The sequence below is a fragment of the Stigmatopora argus genome, chromosome 5 (genome assembly GCF_051989625.1).
Source record: "Stigmatopora argus isolate UIUO_Sarg chromosome 5, RoL_Sarg_1.0, whole genome shotgun sequence".
In the NCBI taxonomy this organism is placed as follows: Eukaryota; Metazoa; Chordata; class Actinopteri; order Syngnathiformes; family Syngnathidae; genus Stigmatopora; species Stigmatopora argus.
In genome coordinates, this window is record NC_135391.1 from 19,416,156 (window position 1) to 19,441,841 (window position 25,686).

The 25,686-nt window shown below is 43.6% G+C and overlaps 1 protein-coding gene across 1 annotated transcript in view; it reads left to right on the forward strand.

Moving 5' to 3' along the window:
- Positions 1–6,528: 6,528 nt before the first annotated feature.
- Positions 6,529–25,686, forward strand: part of ccdc180 (coiled-coil domain containing 180) — a 57,306-nt gene continuing 38,148 nt past the window's right edge. The window contains exons 1-12 of the mRNA XM_077600527.1: positions 6,529–6,658; positions 10,151–10,248; positions 10,306–10,397; positions 15,430–15,539; positions 15,600–15,719; positions 15,782–15,892; positions 16,201–16,296; positions 16,359–16,522; positions 23,970–24,089; positions 24,150–24,229; positions 24,307–24,395; positions 24,473–24,592. Coding sequence (XP_077456653.1) covers positions 6,599–6,658; positions 10,151–10,248; positions 10,306–10,397; positions 15,430–15,539; positions 15,600–15,719; positions 15,782–15,892; positions 16,201–16,296; positions 16,359–16,522; positions 23,970–24,089; positions 24,150–24,229; positions 24,307–24,395; positions 24,473–24,592 — 1,260 coding nt within the window. The 5' untranslated portion in view covers positions 6,529–6,598. The remainder of the gene's footprint in view (positions 6,659–10,150; positions 10,249–10,305; positions 10,398–15,429; positions 15,540–15,599; positions 15,720–15,781; positions 15,893–16,200; positions 16,297–16,358; positions 16,523–23,969; positions 24,090–24,149; positions 24,230–24,306; positions 24,396–24,472; positions 24,593–25,686) is intronic.

The window sequence follows — 25,686 nt, forward strand, 5'->3', positions numbered from 1 at the left end:
CAGTTCAAATCAATAGTTCCCAAAACCACAGCTGCTGTTTTTTGCAAGCTACTATGTTGTAACAATTTAGCCCATTAATGCCCACCGAGTCAGTTTGGTTAAACTTTTGTAGTATGCATTCAGGCATTTATTTACTCATGCTTTTGGCCAATAATTAACTTCCTGACATTAACATTAGCTTAGTTTAGCTATAGTGGCTTTACATTCTCCGCATTATGGGCCAGACACACAGGAGGCAACACTGCTCCGGTTCAATTCATTTTCTATAAGAGGACTGCGATCACCTCCCTCTTGCGGTGAAGCGACTTGCGACAAATACTTCATGTGCGTTTGCAGGTGCACATGCACTCGCTAGCCTGAGACATGAATAAAAAAATTCTATCAATTTTTAGTCACAAATTATGGGTGCACGTTATACATGTGTGCATGTTATACTCGAATAAATACGTTTTGTGTGTGTGTGTGTGTGTGTGTGTGTGTGTGCGTGTGTCAGATGTAGCGCACACAGAAAGACAACCATTCGCACTCACAATCATACCGCCACCAGCGGGATATACACAATTTAGACTGTCCAGATTCATGTAGCGACTATGTAGTTTCAATTCTGCTTGTCAAAAACAGTGGGGACAAATACACCTCAGGCTAAATATATTGAAGTAAAGTACAATCTGGTAGGAAGCTCAAAAAATGAAGAGGGACATAGTAATAGTAACTAGTTTGGTTATATATTAACATGCACATTCTTACTTGTTGTGGGTAATATTTACTCCATGGTTGGCCTGTACAGTGGTACCTCGACATACGAGCTTAATCCGTTCCGGGACTGAGCTCGTATGACAAGATTCTCGTAACTCGAGGTAAAGTTTCCCATTGAAATGAATGGGAAACAAATTAATTCGTTCCAACTCTCTGAAAAAAACACCAAAAACAGGATATTGGATTGAAAAAAATGTTTTATTTCTTATAATTCGCCATATATTGACAAAGTAATAAATAACGAGTGGTTTAATAGAAATAAAGTGTTTAATCTAACTAAAATTGGGCGGATTTCGCCGAGGGGAGAGGGGCTTCGGTTTTTTTTTTCTTCCACACAACGCACTCGTAAACAGAACAAACACTCCACCCTCACGTTCGCTATCGATGGGCTGTTTGCTGTCGTACTATTCCCTTCAAAATATTCCGAAAATGATGCACACAAATGTCCTCACAATCGGAGAACGCACGACCACTTTCCAACGAGCAGCAGTCTTATCAGCGATCGCACCGCTGCTCATGGGAGCTTCGGGGGCGCTGGCTAGCGGCTCATTTTAGCTTGTAGCATCTGTGTTCGCATCCCCTCGAACGGCGACTATGATAGAGTTGCTACCGGGGATGCTGTTGCGAGCCAGTGCCCCCGATGTTCTTATGAGCAGCCAACGAGCAGAGTCTTTTATCAGCGATCGCCCCGCTGCTCATGGGAGCTTCAGGGGCGCTGGCTAGCGGCTCCTTTTAGCTTGTAGCATCTGTGTTCGCATCCCCTCGAACGGCGCCTATGATAGAGTTGCTACCGGGGATGCTGTTGCGAGCACGAGTATACTTCATTACCCAGAAAGCCCTCTTTTCCCCGCGCATGGGCGTTGTGCGTTTCCTGGTCTGAATAGCTCATCCGGTGCTCGTAAATATTGTTATACGTACACGAAAGATATGCAAAAAAAAATGCCATGGCCACCTGGCTTGGTCGCATAACGAAATTTTGACCGCATCACGGGCGAATTATTCGATCGAAATTTCCCCCGTAAGACGAGCATTTTGTATGATGAGCGGTCGTATGACGAGGTACCACTGTATAACATTTCAGAAGATGGCACATTCTCATAATTTAACACCATGAGTCACACCTGAGAATAAGTTGCAGGCTTACCCAAATTCTGAAAGAAATGTGCAATTTATAGTCTGGAAAATACAGTAACGAGCAAGCCTTTTCAATTTTGGCTTCCAAATATTATTTTAAATGATTATGTAGCACCTCATTTAGTCGCGGTTTGAACCAGCAGTTCCCAATACGTCGATCACGAGCTCCAAGTTGATCCGGTTATTGTATTGTAGTAAAATTTGATATGGGACCTGAGTTACTGTGCGTCCAGGCACGATTACTACATGCCCACACTATTTTGAATGGGTTAGGGTTACCCCTAACCCATGGAGTGTTTCAAAGAATATCAGCATGCATAACTTCTCCGTCTTTTGCCCAAAATTACCTGGTATAGGCAACAGCACCCAAAAACCCTGTCAAGAATAAGCTTTGTTGAAAATGAATGAACAAATGAGCTAAGGTACCTTAGCAACACTTCCCAGCTCAGACGCGCACACTAATGTAGCAACTGGTTAGCCTCTAGCTAAGTGATGTCATTGATATTGATGTGAGCAAAATGTTCACAGTAACACGCTAAGATTTTTTGATGTCATTTGTGGTAAAGGAGGCGGGGCCAACCTAGAAGCCCGCCCTTTCTTTTTCTACGTCCTCTTGTAAAATGCAAACTGACTGGCTCTGAACAATCATGTTGTTGTCAAAATAAGCTTGATCACTTGCCCTAGAAATCATGTTTATATCAAAACAAAATTTAAGCATTGTCATTATTAAAGTTATTGTAAGCAACGTTTGTGTCCAAATAAAAGTGAATGAAAGTAAACTGTGTTGGTGTCCAATTACAATCATACCTCTACTAATGAATGCCTTTAGGTATGAAATTTTCCGGTTACGAATTTTTTTATATGCAAATGAGTGACTCGAAATACGAAAAAGATCCAAGTTACGAAATCCCTCAAAATGCAAATGCATTTCCTTATACTTTATTTTATTTTGAAAATATTGTTGCGTATGAACTGATTCTCACTTTAAGAACATCGCTACCCTCTACTGTGCTCTCATTTCATCACTCTCATTCTCTCATATACAGTGGTGCCTTGAGATATGAGCTTAATGCGTTCCGGGGCTGAGCTCATATGTTGATTTACTCATATCTCTAATCAACGTTTCCCATAGATATTAACTAAAAACAATTTAATTCATTCCAACCCTCTGAACACCAAAACACAGGATATTGGAATGTTCTAATTCACCATCTATTAACAAAGTAACAGATAACTAGTGGTTATCATGTTTAATAGTACTAAAATTAGACGGATTTCGCAGAGGGGAGAGAAAAAGGGACAGAAAATGAGAGACTGCATGGCAACACACTCATAACATAAACATACTTGGATTACGATACAGACACTCAAAACTACGTTTATTTTAACCTTACACTAAACTTGATTCTAATTTTGTTTAAAAATGTTAAACCTTTCTTGGCTCTATTTGCCCCGCCTCCACCCTGACTTTCAACTGGAGTTTTTGAAAGGAACCTATCGGGGGTTGATTGCTTTTGTCTTCCCTTCAAAATATTCCAAATGATGCACACAAATGTCCTCACAATAGGATAACGCACGACCACTTGCCAACGGGATGTAGCATACTCTTCTCGTATTAGCGAGCAAGCTCCACCACGCGTATACACCATTCTGCACTAACTAACGGGGGGGAAAAACACTGAAAAAATGCAATGATCCGCCCAGTGCTCATGGAGACATTTGCATGAGGGAGTTGCAGGGAGACAGACAGCAGCCTCTCGCGTCAGCTGCATGTTCGTATATCAAAATTTGTCTCGTATGTATCTCAAGTTAATATTTGCTCATATTTGTCAGGGCACGATATTACTTTAATGACAATAAAAGCATTCAATTCAATTCAATTCAATTGGCTGTTTCCGAACAACCACTATCCATGTTTCAAGATTCTAAATGATCCCCTTATTAATGATTGCAATTCCCCTTATTAAGCAATTACAAACCGTACCAATGCAACGTGGCACATATTTTCACACACACGCCGCATCTACACACAGCTTGGGTTCCGATACCACTCCTCTTGAGGGGGGTTGGACACTTCCACTCTGGAGTTGCGCTCGGTGAGAGGCGCCGAGCGGGTGTGGGCATACTTATTGCCCCCCGGCTCGGTTCTTGTATGTTGGAGTTTACCCCGGTGGACGAGAGGGTAGCATCCCTCCATCTTCGGGTGGGGGGACGGTACCTAACTGTTGTTTTTGCGCATGCACCAAACCTTTTTAAAAAGGAGGGTGTGTTCTAATTATAGGGCAATCACACTCCTCAGCCTCCTTGGGAAGGTCTATTCCGGGGTACTGGAGAGGAGGGTCCGCCAAGAGGTCGAATCTCTGATTCAGGAGGAGCAGTTTGGTTTTTGTCCTGGCTGTTGAACAGCCAGAGTACGGCCCCTATGGTCCATTGAAAGGGGTAATATATGAAACAAATACACAACTTCAGTGGCTCCTTCAGAAAAACTACACATTGTATCAATGTTGAACTTTTGTAGATAAAATATGCAAATGCATTTACCCCCTAAGACCCAAACTCTTGCAAGGCATGCATTTTTATTTTCTCTTTGATATTTAGGCTAATTGGAACCTGATGAGTGTAAAAACAAATAATTATCTTTTTACACAATGTAGTTTCTAAGGAAAATGATGTCCACATCAGTGGCAGGCCGTCAGGGCCTTCAAGGCCTTCTCTGCTGGCCTAAGAAATATCCGAATCATATTATATTTTGTCCATCAATACTTATTATTCCAAATGGTCTGTTAGCTTCCTTTCATTGCTTTCCCCCCTGGTTGCACTGCTTCCAGATGTGTTTTCATATTGAAGCATTTAACCAATCACATTTCAGCCATTATTTGTTGCCAGATCAGATCTGCCTCAAAGCCTTCACAATCAGTTCTTGCGGGCTCTGCTGCATTAAACTAGACTGTTGCTTTTAACCAATCAGATTTCAAGTTGGCAACCCCACAATGATTTTTCGTAGGCGTTAGCATTTTGCTGGCTGGGACATGTCATTGCTTTCACAAACTATGATTGGCTAGTAGGCGGGCCAAAGCAGTACCCGAGGCAGCCGAGATCGCAAACTCCACCCACTATGGCTGACAGAAGCAAAAACAAACGGATTCTGTTTGCTCACAAAGCTATTTTCCAGACAGACTTTTCCAGAAAAAATGTACATTATTAAGAAAGGGCGGTCAACTCCGAAGCTAGCAAGCCTGTTACAGCCGGGAAAATGGTGTGTGCGGCACTTTCAGCGCGCTAACTTAGCTCCACAAGCAAATAGTATATTGTTGTGTTCATTTAATGCAATTTTCAAAACGGACTATGCCGGAAATATGACAGGACAGGCTCGACTTTCATCATTAGCTTCGATGGCGATAGGAAAGAAGGAAGAAAGAAAGTAGGATTGATATTGTGTAAAAAGGATTTTTGGTGAGTAAATATGGCTATATTCCTAAATAATATTTCAATTGTGGGCCAAGTTCTGATATCTGAAAAGCTCCAGTGTTTGTATTTAAGCTCCAGTGTTTGTATTTAATCACAAAATGCTGCTAGGAAATGAATTTTACCCCAGTTTAATTTTTGGCGTTTCACCATTGACGTCCATCGCTGTCTTTTCCCGGGAAAAATCACCCCCCTGGCCTGGTTGTAATGTCTCAAAAGCTCCAGTATTTGTATTCAATCAATAAATGATGCTAGGAAGTGGATTTTACCTAATTTTAGTGCATTTTTTGTCATTTCACGTATGGACGTATCGACGTCCATCGCTGTCTTTTTACCGGGGAAATGATACTCCGGGCCCGGTTCTGATGTCTAAAAAGCTCCAGTATTTGTATTTAATCAATAAATGCTGTTTTCGGCTGGATTTTACCCCATTTTCGGGCAATGTTTGCCCGTACGCCATTGACGTTCATCGCTGTCTTTTCCCGGGAAAATCACCCCCTGGCCTGGTTTTAATGTCTGAAAAGCTTCAGTATTTGTATTTAATCATGAAATGCTGCTAGGAAGTGGATTTTACCCCATCTAAAAAGCTCCAGTATTTGTATTTAATCAATAAATGCTGTTTTCGGCTGGATTTTACCCCATTTTCGGGCAATGTTTGCCCGTACGCCATTGACGTTCATCGCTGTCTTTTCCCGGGAAAATCACCCCCTGGCCTGGTTTTAATGTCTGAAAAGCTCCAGTATTTGTATTTAATCATGAAATGCTGCTAGGAAGTGGATTTTACCCCATTTTTGTACTTTAATTTATTGATTATTTTTTATGTGTCACAGCTGTAGCTGCAGTAGAGGTTTTATAGCCATAAAATAGTTTTTGAGTGTTGGATTGATACGTTGAAGGCGCTACCAGAAAATGCACCGCCCGCCACTGGTCCACATCATAAGTGGACGTTAATAAATCTTACATATATGATATATGTAAGATTTATTAACCTCCTAGGACCTGGCGTCCACATGTGTGGACATCACATTTTTGGTTGTCAAAGACTACAATGTTAAATTTTGATACATGATATATCCCGTTTGGAACCCCCGGCGAAGGTGACGTTCCCGTGCGTGACGGTCGTATGCGCTACCGCTCGGCGTCCGGTTTCCATGGAGACGACAATAACGACAGCGTCCGTGTTACAAGCAGGCGTGACGTCCGCGTAGCAAAATTACTGCTGCTCGGTTTGTTTTGGGCCAACATGTCGGACACTCGTGTGGTTCCGAGAGGAAAAGTTTACCAGCAACTTTTTGACGACCAGGTGCGTCCGGCATGTCATGCGCTGATATGTTTAGATAGATTATTTTCGATTAGATTTCATTTGCTAACTCTAATCGGTAGCACGTGCTAGGTTGTGGAAGACGAAATCCGTTTCTCAACCACTCTGCTAGATATATAGTAAAAGCACAATGCTCTGTCATAACTTAAATATATTTAAAGGTTAAAGTTATTTAAATCTCATTCTGTTAAAATGTAGCATAGAATAGCATGTGCAGATGAAGTGCGTACAATAAATTATGAATTGTACTATTACAAGATTTAATTCGTAATATTATGAGATTAAAATCATTTTGTTTTATTATGTAATGTGAAAAGGAGATTGTTTGAATTCACGGCCTTAAACTGTTGTCGACATTAAATATGTGTGAGTACAAAACTGCTCTTCACATAATGTCACGAGATTAAAGTTGGTTTCTTGTTTTTACGTTACGTGAACCAGAAGTATTTTGGTTTCAAGGTTATCAATGATTGGTGACGTAAAGCCTGTCTGAGCACATTGCTTTTCGGGTAATATTAGAATTAGGAGATTTAAGTAATATTGGGAGAAAAACTCATATAATGATGACATCACAAACGTTAAATTCCCTTGAACTGGAAGTTGTTCGGAATCCGTAGACGAAAGCGTTTGGTGACATTTGGTCTCTGTGAAAAATTAGATTTTGGAATAATTTTTGGGATTTAATAATTCCTGGTGATACAACTTTGATGAGAACGACTTTATATTTTTAATATACGTGACATAGTTTTAAATTAGAAGATTTTCAGATGCAAAAAGAATGCAAAAGTGGTCTGCAGCTCAAAAAAGGCTGGGAAACACTGGACTCGATCATTGAATTTTTGGAAAAGAAATTGCATAGGGATGCTTTAATAGTCTGGAGATTTTTGGTCACCTCCTATTAGATTCGTGGCATTTTAGAGGCAACTTTTTGTGAACCTTTTGCCTGCCAATCCATTTTGACTGGGAGGGAAAAGTACTAAAATACAGTGGTACCTCGACATACGAGTGCCCCGACATACGAGCAATTTGAGATATGAGTAAAATTTCGGGCAAATATTTATCTTGAGATACAAGACAAATTTTGATATACGAGCATACAGCGGCCACGAGAGGCTGCTCATAAGAACATATGGGCACTGTCTTTCTAGTCGCAACTCCCTCGAGTAATGTCTCTACGAGCACTGGGCGGAGCGTTGCATTTTTTCAGTGTTTTTTTCCCGCTAGTCAGTGCGAATGGCGTATATACTACTTCTCGTTGGCAAGTGGTCGTGGGTTATCCTATTTTGAGGACATTTGTGTGCATCATTTTTGGAATATTTTGAAGGGAATACAAAAGCAAACAACCCTCAATAGGTTGCATCTGAAAGTCAGGGTGGAGGCCCAGCAAATAGACACAACCCGGGAGAAGAAAGGTAGCAAAATTTAAAACAAAATTAGAATTAAATTTAGTGTAAGGGTAGATTAAATTTATTTTTGAGTGTGTCTGCATCGTAATCCAAGTTCATTTAAATGTTGTTTATGTTAATTGTTTATGTTATGTTACGAGCGCATTGCCGTGCAAAAAGTCTCCCCCTTCTCCCCCCTCTCTCTCTCCCCTCCGCGAAATCTGTCTAATTTTAGTACTATTAAACACATTGTAGTACTATTAAACCACTAGTTATTTGTTACTTTGTTAATATATGGCGAATTAGAACACATAAAATAATTTTCCAATCCAATATCCTGTTTTTGGTGTTTTTTCAGAGGGTTGTAACAAATTAATTTGATTTTAGTTCATTTCTATGGGAAACGTTCGTTTGAGTTACGAGAAGATCGACATATGAGCTCAGTCCCAGAATGAATTAAGCTCGTATCTCGAGGTACCACTGTATAAGCACTTAATTAGATGTCCAAAGTTATTAAAAATATATTCATACATTTTCCAAACCACTTATCCTCATAAGGGTTGCGGGGGTGCTGCAGTCTATCCCAGCTAGCTACGGGCCCCGGGTGGAGGACACGCTGAATCGGTGGACAACCAATCGCAGAGCACAAGGAGACAGACAACCATTCACGCTCACACTCATACCTTGGGGCAATTTAGAGCGTCCAATCAGCCCACCATGCATGTCTTTGAAATGTGGGAAGAAACCGGAGAAAGCCCACGCAGGCCTGGGGAGAACATGCAAACTCCACACAGGTGCACTGACTTGGATTTGAACCCAGGTCCACCACTGTGAAGCCAACGCGCTAACCACTAATCCGCCGGGTCCCCCTGGAGACTGGAGTGCCTGGAGAACATGCAAACTTCACACAGATTCCGGGATTGAACTCACGACCTCAGAATTGTGAGGGCGACGCGCTAACCACTCGACCACTGTTAAAAATATACTTCAGACAGATATTTCCATGTATTTTCCAGAAAATAACCAGTGTACAGTAATACCTTGACATAGGAGTGCCCCAACATATGAAGAATTTGAGATACGAGTAAAATTCTGAGCAAATATTTACCTTGAGATACGAGACAAATTTTGAGATACGAGCAAACAAGACCGTCAAGGTGGTCGCCAGAGGCTGCCTATGATTTCAGCACACTTTATTCCTCGCCGCATCTCTACGAGCACTGGGCGGAGCGTTGCATTTTTTCCGTGTTTTTTTGTTTTGCGTTAGTCAGTGATGAATTAATGGAAACACAATGGATCCAAAGCAAGCCGGTGCAATGAAGGGTAGTGCGAAAGAAAGCGTATGATGACAATCCATATTAAGCACGAAATAATCAAAAAACATAAGTAGTGTACGCGTGACTGAGGTAGCTCGCCAATACGTATGGAGAAGCAGGAAGTTCGCCTCAAAAGCCGTCGTATAATACATTAACCTCTTTGCCTTGGTTATTGCACAAGAAGGTTTAAATTTAGTGTAACGTAAGATTAAAACTTTTTAAAAGTATGTGTGTGTATAGGAATCTAACTTCATTTAAGTTAAATTTAAAGTTTATGTTACGTTACGAGCGCATCCGTCAAATCTCTCTCTCTCTCTCTCTCTCTCTCTCCCATTCGCAAACTCCCCAATGTATTGAATAATGCCTCATTTTATTGTTAAACATCAGAACCATGAGTTATTTGTTACTCTGTTACTAGGTGGTGAATTACAACGAATAAAAATATGTTTTTCCATTGTAATATCCTGTTTTTTGGTGTTTTTTTTCAGAGGGTTGGGAACGAATTAATTTGTATTTAGTTCATTAATATGGGAAACTTTGATTTGAAATACGAGTAAATCGACATACGAGCTAAGTCCCGCAACGGATTAAGCTCATATCTTAAGGTATGATTGTATATTTGTTTTTATTCGTTTACATTTTTGTATACTTATGTAACCCTCCTTTTTAAACAGTAAGGGCAAAAATATGAGAATAAATCCATCAAATTTTCAGGGGAACAAAGGATTTATTGGCTAGCCCTAACAGATGTTTTGTTATCTGCACATGCTAAGGTTCGTCTGTCCCGAAGTTTGACGGCGGCACGCAAACACACGGCAACTACACGAGTGCGCGCGGCTGACTGGGATGCTCAGGGCAGAGTCATCAGCAGGTACGCGACCATGCACACACAACAACTCTGCCGTTCAAATCTTTTCCCTGCTGGCAGGGAACAAGATTCCGGGAATGAGGAAGACGGTGACCAGGATGACGAAGGCAATCGAGATGTGGAGGAGGTCGTTCGGCTTCCTGACGCTGTGGGTCAGTACGATAACAATTTGTGTGTTCATCGCAACTAGTTCCAGTACAGCAGTAAGAGGACTTCATCGGTATAGTGGAGGACAGTGGTACCGCTACTTACGAACACCTCTACATAGGAAATATTCTAGTTACGAAAGGCTGAAATGTCCCAGCATACGGAAGCATGTGAGCATGCAGGGCCTTCCAGGTCTCCCCACATGTGCTTTTCATGTTTTGTTTGTTGTTGTTTTTTTGTTGTTGTTCGTCAAGGCCACACTTTAACATCAAATATAACCATATAGACTTATTAAACATTGGTTTGTAGCGACTTCCATGCTATTAAGATGGGCCAGGACTAACGCCTGGGGGGGTGGGGGGGTGGGGTTGCTGGGTTTTGCATCTACATGAATGAGGAATTGTTTAACAATAGCATATATCTTTTTTCTGTATCATTATACTGTGTAATTCATTGAGTGACAGGTGTCCAGCCAAACATTGGATACGATGCAATTACGTTATGCAGCCAATCACGACATTGATAGTACTTGCGCATGACGCTATAACTCACTCATCTAAAGTGAATGTGATACGTTGACTCCCCAAACCAGAGTAAAAAAGAACTGTGTATATTTTAAACTGCAATGGCTGTCAGAGTATGTGCAAATATAAGAACAAGTGGTGAAACTGGGGGATATCTTTAGTTTTTCGAGTGAGAAAGGTCTGTTCTGCAAAACATGCAGTGAATCTAAAGTTGTGAGCGGGTTTTCAGATGGAAAAATATGAACTAAATGGAAACTAGACTACCTCAAGCGACACATTCCGGCAGAAAAGTCGTTTGAATGAAAATAAGAAGGACAGTCATGAAAAATGACACAAATGCTCATGAATGTGATATGTCGCCTACATAAACCAAAGTAAAAAAGAACTGCTTTTCTTTTAAGTTGTAATTGCTGTATGTCCAAATAGCAAAACAAGTGGTGAAACGGTGAGTTGAAAGTGGTGAGGTCTTTTCTTTCTCAAGTGAGAATGGTCTGCTCTGCAAAACTGTTTTCCGATGGAAAAATATGGACTAAATGGAACCTGGACTACCTCAAGCGACACATTCAGCAAAAAAGTCATCTGAATGAGAAGGACCGAAGTGAAAAATAAGTTTAAATTTAAGTCAGATTTGTGCAAATTCTAGTGACATTAAGAGGTTCTATGTATGGATATTAATAATTACATTTTATTATGACTAGATTATTTATGGGTGGTAGAAATGCACTTGCTGAAGGCAGGTGAAGTACTGGTGTGTGGCCATAGCGAGCACTTCTGATGTTGCTCACAGTGTGCTCAGGGAGGTTGTCTGTATGCCCAGACATATGAAAAATTAGAACATTGGCTGCGACTCCTGCAGACTCAGGTGCAGCACTGTCAGAAGAGCTAAACAACTTTTTTCCCCCACTTCGACTCCCAAAACAAGCACTCAGTCACATCACCTCAACCTCCAATACATCCAACACCAATCTCTGAGACCATCCCACTCACTGTGGAGGTAGTGGATCTGAGACGTTTGCTCCGTCTTGTCAACCCCAGGAAGGTCACAGGACCGGATTGAACACCTGGGAAGGTCTCAAGGCAATGCTGCCCAACTAGCTCCAGTTTTCACTGACATTTTCAACCTGTCACTGCAACAAGACACCAGCCCAACTCCCTAAAATCGGTCACCATTATCCCGGTGCCCAAGAAGTCACCCATAACCAATCTGGACGTCTACCGCCCAGTACCACTCACACGAATCATCACAAAGTGCTTTGAAAAACTGGTACTGAAACACATCAAAGCCTGTCTTCCCCTCGTCCATGACCCGCATCAGTTTGCATACCGGCCGAATAGATCCACTGAAGATCCACCGCCCTCCACGGTGCACTGAGCCGCCTTGAGAAAAGAGGGGGGAATTAATTTCGGGAGTAGAGGTACCACTGTACTAAGGAGTAATGTACAGATGTTGCGCAATATGTACTTTTCAAGATCTACCTTCCAACCGCGTATCCCTAAGGATGCCCCAACACTGACTCTAAGACTTCTGATATGAGTTTGATTTATTTAATGGGAGACAGTACATATTAATGAACATATTTATATTCATGTTAATGAACATATATATATATATATATATATATATATATATATATATATGTATAAATATGTAAGATTGAAGCCGAGGGCTAATTTCAATCTTTAGTCCCTTGTGTAGGTTGACGATAGACAATGACACATACTACACACATAGCACAGTTTTAGACACCGTTGTGATTTCAATATTATACGTCTAACAGCCAGGATTTAAGATGATTAGCAAAGAGGCTTCGTATGTTAATTGGTATTGAGTACCAGGTATGTGCGGCATGGACAGAGAAGGTGGTTTGGCTGAAAGCACTCTTTTTGAAGGGAACTACACAGTCACCTCTAGAGCCAGCCCTTGTTGATGTTTTGGATTTTTTTTTTACAAAATCTTGCTGTGGAGGAGGGGCTTTGTGTTGGAAGATTTTGTAAACTGAGGTAGCATCTGCATATTTAACAGTATTGTTCCAGTTCAGGTGTTTGTGTTTTTTTAATACCTGACAGTGGTGGTGTTTTTGACATTCTGTCTAATACTTTCATAGCTTGCTTATAAATGGTTTCCATTGGTTTTAGTGTTGTTTTGCAGGCCAATGACCAACTTGTTAGGCAGTAAGTCATGTGTGATATGATCATTGTGTCAAAATATCCTTTTGCTGACTCAGGTGTTAGATTGTTTCTAATGAACCTAAGATTGGACAAATTGAATTTAATTTTATTTAGCGGGTTTTTTATCTGTCGTTTAAAGACAAGTTGAGAGTCAGGAGTGATTCCTAAGTATTCAAATTCTTGAAATACATTGATTGTTTTTCATTGGACAAAAACGTTGGGATCGCTGTTATTTGTCCCTCTTTTTGAGAAGTACATACAGACAGTATTAGATATGTTTAATACGTAGTTGGGATTTTTCAAGCCAGTTATTCACGCTCGTCATTGCCTCTGTGTTCTTAAAGGGCATGTTTTCTGTCTTTTGCGTGGACATATAGGACGGCATCATTGGCATACATTTGGCAGGTGTCAAATGAAGAACAACAGCTTGGCAGATCATTTATCTGAAGACCAGTGGGCCTAGCACTGACCCCTGTGGTACCCCAAAACTGTGATTCTGCGAACAATCTAATCCTCTGATCCTAATCCAATACCCATATTTTCAGAATAGTAAAAATAATGCAAAAAAATAATGTAACCAGTAAATTACAAATTATATTGTTGTATTCAAGTGAGCCCTGCTGTTACCTCCTCAAAAATGCCCTGTTTAAAAATATTACACAATGCTCTGTTACTTATTAGTTTCCAAAGAAGTACTGTCATCCCTCACCACTTCGCTGCATCAAAGGTCTCAGTTTTAGTCTATTGCAGTGTTTTTCAGTATCCAAAATCAAAACATGTTCAGAAAATTTTCTAAATTCACGCTGAAACCCATAAGCGCTCTAGCCTCCTTGAAGAAGGCTCGTAGAAGAACGACCAGCCAAATTTAAAAATGCCATCAATGATATGTTTTAAACTGGAAACATTTGTGACCGAGGAAAATCATCAATGATTATGAGGGATTTACCTCTGAGGAGGTTCATCACTTAGCCGTAGATATGGTCATGAAGCTGTCTAGGCTAGGCAATCTAGGTTGCTATGCTAGGCTAGATTTGCTAGGCTTCCCAGACATGATGAGGCAGTCATGGTCGCGAGCCATGCAATCCCCCAAACTGATGAAATTCTCATCGAAATGATGAAATCGGGGAGTGAGGAAGAAGAAAGCAACGATGGGGACAATAAAGATGAAGAACATGGTGTTTCTTTGAGAAATCATCAAGAGATCTTCAATATGGCGTGCAGTTTTCAACAAAGGGTCCCGGACATTGATGCCAGCATGGTCATAGCCATCGAATTTGGCAATTGTCTTGACAGTGTTATTTCTTTGTACAAAACCATATTCGTACAAAAAAAGAAGAAACAGCAGGCACAGCTCCCCATCACCATATTCCTTGTGCGCAGAAAGGTCCCGCGGAGGCTCTTGCTTTTCCTTGGACGCCTCTGGAATCGAACAAAAAGACATTACCTGACTTAAAATAAATCTCTCAATAACCTTTGCAGTAAATCTTCATTTTCATCATCTTTACTTTACCTTCATCGGTCTCATTAGCTTTTTAAAAAAATTAAAAATCAAGCAGAGAAGAGGTATTGTCATTGCGAGTACAGTACTTAAAACAACTTGCATGACGGCTGAAGGTGAAGGTTGGGAATGAAACACGACGACTAAAGAAACAAGTCCCAAGAACAATATTATAAAATCAAACATTTTCAAAATGATTAAACAAAAGTTTTGGCACCCCCAAAAATTTGGAAAGTTACAACCCCCCCCCAAAAAAACTCATGCAAACAAAGTCATCTGAAAGGTATAATTCAACACAATAACCTTTTTTTACCTTTTCGCAGCCTAGACTTGATGCCAAACATTCTCACTTGCGCCACCTGTCTTTTTGCTTGCAAAACAATTTTTTCTCTCCCTCGATTCCACGCTTTCCTCATGGACTCCCAGTTTTTGCTTTTACAATATTGAAACAAACATCATCAGTGGGTGAGCTTAAAGGGAAGTGCGACCTCATTGGTCTATTGGATTTCTTGTACCCCGCAGACTCTTTTACGGGCTTCCTTTTCTGTTCGGCATCATATATCCATTGAGCTGAGCCGGGCAACGGAAAAAAAGATGTCCAATCCACTTGACGTGGGAGGGTAGCAGGAAATGAATATCTTCCCACTTCGAACAGATTGGACGTCAAGCGCCATCAATGGCAGCCACATGGGAAGTAGCACATGGTTTGGGATTGGGAAAAATAATCTTATAAAAATCTATTGATGTTTAAGGTAGTTATTTTAATGTCAATGCATTGACTTTGAAGGGAATTTTTTCTTGGTCTTCATTCCTGAATTTATTTTGGTGATATATGTGCACGTTTAGAGGTGCGTCATGACACGTGTGACATCCTCCACCGTGTTCACCAAAACAAGAAAACGCAGCATCTGGAAGCCGTGCAGCACGTGCATGAGCAACTTACGCACCTTGCACAGGTAAGGATCGCCCACCTGCACATGCGCATGCACACGCACTTTGGATGATTGTGTGTCCAGGTGTGTGAAGCGCAATTGAGGACACACAGTGAGCAGCTGAGGAACAAACTACAAGAAATTGACGAGTCGTTAAACAACATTGCGCGGCATATGACACATGTGCAGCAACGCAGCCTCCAGGTAAACACAACACATCTCGAGATGTTCCCACATGTCAATGACACATCTATGTACATGCACAGGAGGTATTGTGCGTATGGAGTTCGGTAGAGGCTCACATGCAGGAAAGAAAGGCCAGCGTTTTGACCTTTGAACTTCAAGTCAGCGAATGCGAGCGGCTGAGAGTGAATCAGGTGACGGTCACTTCCTCTCTCTTTTTTAAGACATTGGGTGCTGTTGTCAGCGTTAGATATCAAATTCATTTTGACTTGTAGAGATGAATATACGTATATATATATATATATATATATATATATATATATATATATATATATATATATATATATATATATATATATATATATATATATATATATATATATATATATATTTATAAGGGTGTGTCCAATGGAGCTTGCGTTTTGGCTGGTTTGGAAGTTAGAAAAATATCTAGTCTAGTTCCATTTTAGGATAGTTTCAACCAGTGTGTTTGTGTGCATAGATCCGACCAGTGCTGAGGAAATACTGCCGCTTGCTGGAAAAAATCAACTTCCTGCCTTGCACCAACACGCATGTTCACATCCACAGCCAGGCCACAGTAAGTTGGCTTTCGAACTCCATCCTCTGACCTTGCGCTCAATCCCATGGCTCCTTTGGCAGATGCTGAATCAGTGCCTGTTAGCCAACCGGCGCAGTGCAGCGCGCCTCTTGCTCAGACTGCACGAGGATGCCCTCCAGCAGGAGGCTCTGTTGCGCCTGCAGTGGGAGGAGTCTGTCAATCTGTGGCGGCGGAGCCAGGCCAGCCACGTGGTCCAGGAGTTCAGGTGGGCGAGGCTAGGCTGCATGGGTGGCAATTCACATAGCATATTTCTGGAGCCCCCGCAACCCTTACGATGATTTGGGGCACAGAATGAATGAATTAATAATAATAATAATAATAATCGGACATAGGCCCTGTCGTCATTATCACAACACAAAAGCCTACTTGTCATCACACGCAGAAACTGCGTGTGACGAAATTGATGGTGCTTCTCCATAACCTACGTTTAATCGGCAAAAGACCTAAATAAGTGTAAGTTACGGACTTGTAATTTGTCATGCCGCTGTTGTGGATACAGGTCGCATACCTCTCGCTTACCTCTCACTGTCTTCCACTTACCTTACTTCAGTCAGCTAGTAGGAGGCAGATCACCAACCAAACATCTGTTCATATACCGCAGAAGGGAATGTGTGTTATGTTAGCGCGAGTTTAGATTTCTGATGGATGTGGGGAAAAAACTGTCCTTAAACCTATTTGTCCGTGCTTTGTGGGACCTATAGCGTCTGCCAGAGGGCAGCAGCTGGAACAGATTGTGACCAGGGTGGTAAGGGTCCCCTATGATGTTCTTGGCTCTGCTGAGGTAACGAGTGCTGGCAATGTCTTCAAGTGAGGGCAGAGAGCAGCCGACAATCCTCTGGGCAGTGTTAATCACTTTCTGCATGGCCTTTTTGTCTGCCGCCGTGCTTCCAGCGTACCACACTGTGATGCCGTACGCCAGGATGCTCTCTACAGTGGTTCTATAGAAGGTTATCAGAAGATTGGTGCCCAAGTTGTTCTTCCTAAGTACCCTGAGGAAATGGAGTCGTTTCTGAGCCTTCTTCACCACTGCTGTGATGTTTGTAGACCATGAGAGCTTGTCCGTGACGTGGACCCCCAGGAATTTAAAGGACTGGACCCTGTCTACACATACTCCATTTATGAGGAGTGGGGCCAGATCTGTGCCGTGTTTGCGAAAGTCCAGGATTATTTCTTTAGTTTTCGTGGTGTTCAGTGTGAGATTGTTCACCGAGCACCACGAAGACAAATTGTTGACCTCATCTCTGTAAGCCGACTCATCCCCTCCTGAGATGAGTCCGACCACAGTGGTGTCGTCAGCGAATTTGATGATGGCGTTAGACTGGTGGGTGGGTGTACAGTCGTAGGTGTACAGGGAGTACAGAAGAGGACTCAGTACACAGCCTTGAGGGGAGCCAGTGCTCAGTGTAATGGAGGAGGAGAGGTGGGGACCAAGTCTAACAGTCTGTGGTCGGTTGGTCAAGAAGTCCTTTATCCAGCAGCAGATTGAAGAGGATAGTCCAAGGTGGGAGAGTTTGTCAGTCAGAATGTCCGGTTTTATGGTATTGAAGGCTGAGCTATAGTCAATGAAGAGCATCCTCACGTAGTTCCCAGGGTGTTCCAGGTGGCTCAGTGCTGTATGAAGAGCAATGGCAATAGCATCATCAGTGGACCTGTTTGCTCTATAAGCAAACTGGTGAGGGTCAATTGAGGGAGAGATTGTATTCCTGATATGGCGGGCTACCAACTTTTCAAAGCACTTCATGATCACAGGCATGAGGGCAACAGGCCTATAATCATTCATGCTGCCAATGGTTGGCTTTTTGGGGACAGGGATGATGGTGGCAGATTTCAGACAAGATGGAATGATGGATAGTTGCAGGGAACAATTGAAAATATTTGTGAAGACTCCAGCCAGCTGGTCAGCACAGGCTTTGAGCACCTTCCCAGGTACTCCGTCTGGGCCAGCAGCCTTCCTGGTGTTCACAGACCGCATTACCAGTCTCACTTCCTGTTCCCAGAACGTCAGTGTATTTCTGCAGGGTGGTGGTGGGGGTGTTGAGACTGGGTCTGATTTGTCAGTCTCAAAGCGGGCAAAGAAACGGTTCAATTTCTCCGCTAGTGAGGCATCTGCATTAACAGACATATTATTGTTATTGTAGTTGGTAATATGTCGTATTCCTTGCCACATCTTTTTAAATGAATTAATATTATATGTCCCCCCCTTGTGAGGATAAGCTGTTCGCAAAATGAATGGATGAATCTAATAAATCCAAATAGTCATACCTCTACTTACGAGTGCCTCTAGGTACAATATTTTCAGGTTACGAAATGTTTTATATGCGAATGAGTGACTTGAGATACGAAAAAGAGCCAAGTTACGAAATACCCCAAAAAGTAAATGCATTTCCTTATCCGTTACTTTATTTTGAAAATATTGATGTAGATGCATTGATTTTCACTTTAGAACCTCGCTACCCTCTACTGGGCTCTCATTTCATCGCTCTCATTCTATCTCATATAACGACAATAAAATAATCAGTTCAATTAAATTCAATTGACTGTCTCACAAAAAACACTATCCATGTTTCAAGATTCTCTCTTACATACCTGTCCACCTTGGCTAAATGCTCCCCCTATTTATAATTGCAATTCCCCTTATTAAGCGATTAAAAATCGTACAAATGCAATGCGGCACATATTTTCACACACACACACCTTAACTTGGTGGGGGGGTTAGTGTGTCCCAATGATCCTTGGAGCTATGTGTTGTCTGGGGTATTGTGCCCCTGGTAGGGTCACCAATGGCAAACTGTTCTGAGGTGAGGGACCAGACAAAGCATGACTCAGAAGACATATTGTGATGAAAATCATAATTGGACGGTGTCTTCCCTCGCCCGGACACGGGTCGCCGGAGCCCCACTCTGGAGCCAGGCCCGGAGGAGGGGCACGATGGCGAGCACCTGGTGGCCGCACCTACATCCATGGGGCCCGGCCGGGCAGAGCCCGAAGAGGGAACGTGGGTTCCCCTTCACATGGGCTCACAACCTGTGAGAGGGGCCAAAGTGGTCGGGTGCGCCGACAGTTGGGCGGCAGACAAAGGAGGGATCCTTGACGGTCCGATCCCTGGCTGCAGAAACTGGCTCTTGGGACGTGGAAAATCACCTCTCTGGTTGGGAAAGAGCCTGAGCTAGTGCGTGAGGTTGAGAAATTCCGGCTCGACATAGTCGGGCTCACCTCGAAGCACAGCTTGGGTTCCGGTACCACTCCTCTCGAGGGGCGTTGGAAACTCTTCCCCCCGGAGTTGCCTGTGGTGAGAGGCGCCAAGCAGGTGTGGGCATACTTGTTGCCCCCTCGCCTCGGTGCCTGTATGTGGGGGTTTACCCCGATGGATGAGAGGGTAGCATCCCTCCGTACCCACCCTTTTTGGAGTCCTTGGAGGGGGTGCTTCAGGGACTCCCTCGTTCTGCTGGGGAACTTCAATTCTCACGTGGGCAATGACAGTGAGAACTGGAGTGGAGTGATTGGGAAGAACATCCCCCTGATCGAAACCCGAGTGGTGTTCTATTGTTGGATTTCTGCGCTCGTCGGGGATTGACAATATTTAACACCATCTTCATGCATAAGGGTGTCCAAATGTGCATTTGGCACCAGGACACCCTAGGCCGCAGTTCGATGATCAACTTTGTGGTCGTGTCATCGGACCTGCGGCCGCATGTCTTGGACGATCGGGTAACCACCTGGTGGTCAGTTGGCTCCGATAGTGGGGGCAGATGCCAGCGCGGCCCGGGAGACCCAAACGTTTCTTGAGGGTCTACTGGGAACGCCTGGCGAGTCCCCTGTCAGAAGGCGTTTAAATTCCCACTCTCTTATATCAGGGGTTGAAGTCACCAAGGTGGTTAAAAAGCTCCTCCGTGGCAAGGCAAGAGTGGTGGATTAGATCCGCCCAGAGTTTCTAAAGGCTCTGAACGTTGTGGGGCTGTCTTGGTTGACACGCCTCTGCAACATTGCGTGGACATCGGGGACAGTGCCTCTGGATTGGCAGACCAGTGGTTCCCCTTTTTAAAAAGGGGGACCGGATGGTGTTTTCCAATTTCCGGGGAATTACACTCCTCAGCCTCCCCGAGAAGTTCTTTTCTGGGGTACTGGAGAGGTGGGTCCGCCGGGAGGTCGAATCTCGGATTCAGGAGGGGCAGTGTGGTTTTCTTCCTGGCCGTGGAACAGTGGATCAGCTCTAAACCCTCAGCAGGGATCCTGGGGGGTCATGGGAGTTTGCCCAACCAGTCTTGTGTTTTGTGGACCGTGTCCCCCGGGCAGTCCTGTGAGGGGTACTCCGGGAGTATGGGGTTCCGGAACCCTTGTTACATGGGGTCCGGTCCCTTTATGACCGGTGTCAGAGTCTGATCCGTGTAGCCAGCAGTAAGTCGGATCCGTTTCCAGTGGGGTTGGAATCCACCAGGGCTCCCCTATGTCACTGATTCATCACTTTTAAGGACAGAATATCTAGGCGCAGCCGTGGCGTTGAGAGGGTGCGGTTTGGTGGCCTCAGTATTGCATCCTTGCTTTTTGCAGATGATGTGGTTCTGTTGGTTTCATCAGGCCGTGATCTCCAACTCTCGCTGGAATGATTCGCAAACTATCGTGAAGCGGTCGGGATGAGAATCAGCACCTCCAAATCTGAGACCATGGTCCTCAGTCGGAAAAAGGTGGCGTGCCCTCTCCGGGTCAGGGATCAGGTCCTTCCCCAGGTGGAGGATTTTAAGTATCTTAGGGTCTTGTTCATGAGTGAGGGAAGAATGGACCGGTAGATCGACAGGCGGATCGGGGCGGCGTCTGCAGTGATGTGGACTCTGCACCGGTCCGTCGTGGTGAAGAAGGAGCTGAGCCAAAAGGCCAGGCTCTCTATTTACCGGTCGATCTACGCCCCCCCCCCCCCCCCCCCTCATCTATGGTCACAAGCTGTGGGTTGTGACCGAAAGAACAAGATCCCGGATATAAGCGGCTGAAATGAGTTTCCTCTGCAGGATGTCCGGAATCTCCCTTAGAGATAAGCTGAGAAGCTCGGTCATCTGGGAGAGGCTCGGAGTAGACTTTGTCTCCTTGCTGGCCCTGGGAACGCCTTAGGATACTCGAGGAAAAGCTGGATGAAGTGGCTTTTGGAGAGGGAAGTCTGGGCTTCCCTGCTGAAGCTGGTTCCCCCGCAACCCGACTTTGGATAAAGCGGAAGAAGGGTCTAAAATGTACTACAAAGCGGACGGCTTTCGGCCCTGGTAGAACGGGCTCTTGCCGCCATCTGGCGGACAATCACAGGTATTACGTCTCCCATTGTAACGGACGTGAAGGGAACTATTTCAGAGGTGTTGGGCACATTTTCATATGCTTTATTCATTTTAAGACACTAATAAATCATTTCTTTATAATTTTCTCTCATTTTTGTGTGTTTCCTCACATCTGTCATACAAAATTGGGGTACTTCGACCAATTTTAAAGGGTTTAGTTGGTAGTTTTGTGAGGACCGTGGAACTAATTAGAGAATTTACATATACAATACTGCTCTACTTACGAAATTTTCAAGCTACGAAAATAGTTCTGGAACCAATTAATTTCGTAAGTACAGGGAGGACTGTAAGTGTGACCCGTCAATATTTTGCTCTGGAAGTTTTTAAATTATTTTCTAAATATCTTGTGACTTCACATAACTGCACTCTTTAGCTGACATTGACGACAATAGACATCAAATTGATTTCCAACTTCTCAGGTGAAAATGATTGGATGCCTATTGTCTGTCTGGGCGATTTCAATATCAATTTCCCTCTTTTGCTATCTACCAAGACACAAATTCTGTGATCTGGGCTTGTCGCAAAATAATTAATATCCACTGTCCACTGTCCCTGAAAGGGTGAAAAATGACTCCAGTGCCTTGTGAAGACATACAGTGTTACCTCGACATACAAGTGCCCCGACATACGAGCAATTTGAGATACGAGCAGACAGCAGACGCGAGAGGCTGCTCATAAGAACATCATGGGCACTGTCTCTCTGGTCGCAACTCCCTCGTGTAATGTCTCTGGTCGGGTACTCGGACGTTTGGTCGCCGGACGTTTGGTCGCTGGACGTTTGGTCGACCGGACATTTGGTAGAACGGACGTTTGGTCGCCGGGTTCGCTCCTTCTTATGAGAGGGAGAGAGACAGAGTTTACTGTTGAAAGCGAGCAACCAGGTAATCTCTCGCTCTCAAAATTATCATCATGAGAGAAAGATTGAGTTTGTAATTGCATTGACAATGTAAAAGAGCATTAATATCAAAATATCGTTCGCTCTCGGCAGATTTATTTGATATTTATATGATAATTTTGAGAGCAAGAGATTACCTGGTTGATCGCTTTTAACAGTAAACTCTCTGCTCTGCCGGGAGCGAGCGAGCGAATCCGGCGCTGAATAGCATGTACTCACACGCCAATAGATCTGCCGGGAGCAAGCAATATTTTGATATTAATGCTCTTTTACATTGTCAATGCAATTACAAACTCACTCTCCCTCATGATGATAATTTTGAGAGCGAGAGATTACCTGGTTGCTCGCTTTCAACAGTAACCTCTCTGTCTCTCTCCCTCTCGTAAGAGGGAGCGAACCCGGTGACCAAACGTCCGGGCGACCAAACGTCCGGGCGACCAAACGTCCGGGGACCAAACATCTTTCGACGAAACGTCCGGTCACGCTCTGGATCGCAACTCCCTCGTGTAATGTCTCTCTGGTCGCAACTCCCTTGTGTAATGTCTCTCTGGTCGCAATTCCCTCGTGTAATGTCTCTCTGGTCGCAACTCCCTCGTATACTGTCTCTCTGGTCGCAACTCCCTCGTGTAATGTCTCTCTGGTCGCAACTCCCTCGTGTAATGTCTCTCTGGTCGCAACTCCCTCGTGTAATGTCTCTCTGGTCACAACTACCTCGTGTAATGTCGCTACGAGCACTGGGCAGAGCATTGCATTTTTTCAGTGTTTTTTCCCGTTAGTGCGAATGGCGTATATACTACTCGTTGGCAAGTGGTCGTGCGTTATCCTATTGTGAGGGCATTTGTGTGCATCATTTTCAGAATATTTTGAAGGGAATACAAAAGCAAACAACCCTCGATAGGTTGCATCTGAAAGTCAGGGTGGAGGCGGGGCAAATAGATCCAACGCGGGAGAAGAAAGGTATCAAAATTTAAAACAAAATTAGAATTAAGTTTAGTGTAAAGTATGATTAAACTTATTTTTGAGCTTCTTAATCCAAGTTCATTTAAATTTGTTTATGTTATGTCACGAGCGCGTTGCCGTGCAAAAAGTCCCCCCCTCTGTCACTCTCTCCCTTCCTTGAAATCTGTCTAGTTTTAGTATACTATTAAACACATTTTAGTAATATTAAACCACTAGTTATTTGTTAATTTGTTAATAGATGGCGAATTAGAACAAATAAAAATGTTTTTTCAATCCAATATCTTGTTTTGGGTGGTTTTTCAGAGGGTTGGAACAAATTAATTAGTTTTTAGTTCATTTCTATGGGAAACATTCGTTTGAGTTACGAGAAAATTGACATACAAGCTCAGTCCCGGAATGCATTAAGCTCGTATCTCGAGGTACCACTGTACATCAATTTCAATAGGGAGTCCCTCAGGTCACATGACGTTTGCCGACGGCAGGTCATCGGTGGCGAGCGTGGATGTGTGGCGCCAACTCTCCGAGCAGCAGACCTTCCAAGAAGTGGACCAGAGTGTGCGGCGTTTGTCCCAACGACGCTGCGAAATTGTCACCAGTCTTAGGTTACAAAATGGCCGCTGCGTCATTAAAATTCGGCGTTCAACGACATGTGTCCATTTCAGCTCTTTGGTCCCACCCTGCCTCTCCTCAACTCTGGTCACGGATTGGTTCAAGCAGCTGACAGCCGTTAATCAACAGATCGGTAAACTCCGCACACCGACCACACACGTATATCAGTGACACGCACATGCATTGACGTGCCGTGCATGGCCCTGGCAGATATGTGTCACGCCGACTTCCTCCATCAACTGCGTTGTAGTTATGAACTCATGTGGCAGGACCGTGTGTCTCAAGTGCAGCACTACCAGGTAGGCGCCTCGGCTTGTGTCACCACGTTAAGATGGTGGTGGTCTCCATGTGACATGCTTGGTGGTCTGCCCTGTAGGAGGCACTTTCCGCACTGGAGCTGCCGCAGGAGGAAGTGAGCGACATTGTCAAGTCACAACTCATCTCTCTCATTGGACAACACCAGAGACAAGACGAAATGCAGCTGGCCGCCATCGACGTCAGTCTTCCAGCCTCTGACGCCTGACCGGCATCCATGTCATATATCATCGTCAATTGTCAAACATACATCACTGTTATGTGTCTGACATGACAAAATTAGAAATGCCTCTCCCTTGTTATTTGTAACCTGGTAGGCCACAGGATGTCATTAGACATGACTGTCCTGTGACATGTCACATGATGCGTCAAATCATATGACGCCTTGCATGACATGTTACACCGGTTAGTACCAGACATTCTCACCTCTCTTACTGTCTGTAACATGGCACGTCTGTCACTTTTGTCACACAACTGTCACAGCATGTGACACCCTGTGTTACCACGTCACACAATAGGTCAAAAGACATTAGATATGCCCTTTTCCTACAAGACAAAATGAGACATACCTCTTGTTACATGTCACCTGATAGGTCACAGGACATCATTAGACATGACCGTCGAAGCATGCCAGGACCTCATAAGACACATTTATTTCGTCACATCACAAGATGTGTAGCTACGTGTCAGCTGACAGAATATCATTAGATATGACATTTCTGTGACATGTTACACTATGCGTCAAATCAAATGAGTCCTTGTTTGACGTCACACCAGATGCTATCAGATATTTCCACCTCTGTCGCTGTCACGTCTCAAATCTATCATTAGTGTTTTTTCACATGACTCTCAAAGCATGTCATGGACCTCATGAAACAAGCCTCTAACTTGTCATGACGCATGATGTGTTGCTACATGTCACTTAATAGGTCACAGGATGTCATTTGACACGGCCTTCAATGACGTGTTACACTCGACATTCACTACCAGACAGACTCAGCTCTTGTCGCTGGCTGTCACATGTCGTCTTTTACGTGTCTATGACTTTTGTCACATGAATGTCACAGCATGCCATAACATCATGAGACACGCCTCTACCTTGTTATGTCACATGATGTGTTACTACATGTCACCGGAGAGGTGATGGGATGTAATGTGAAGCGTCATGTCAGATGATTCCTCGCATCACATTTAACACCGGCAGCTGAGTGGTTAGCACGTCGGCCTCACAGTGGGGGACCTGGGTTCAAATCCAGGTCGGTCCACCTGTGTAGA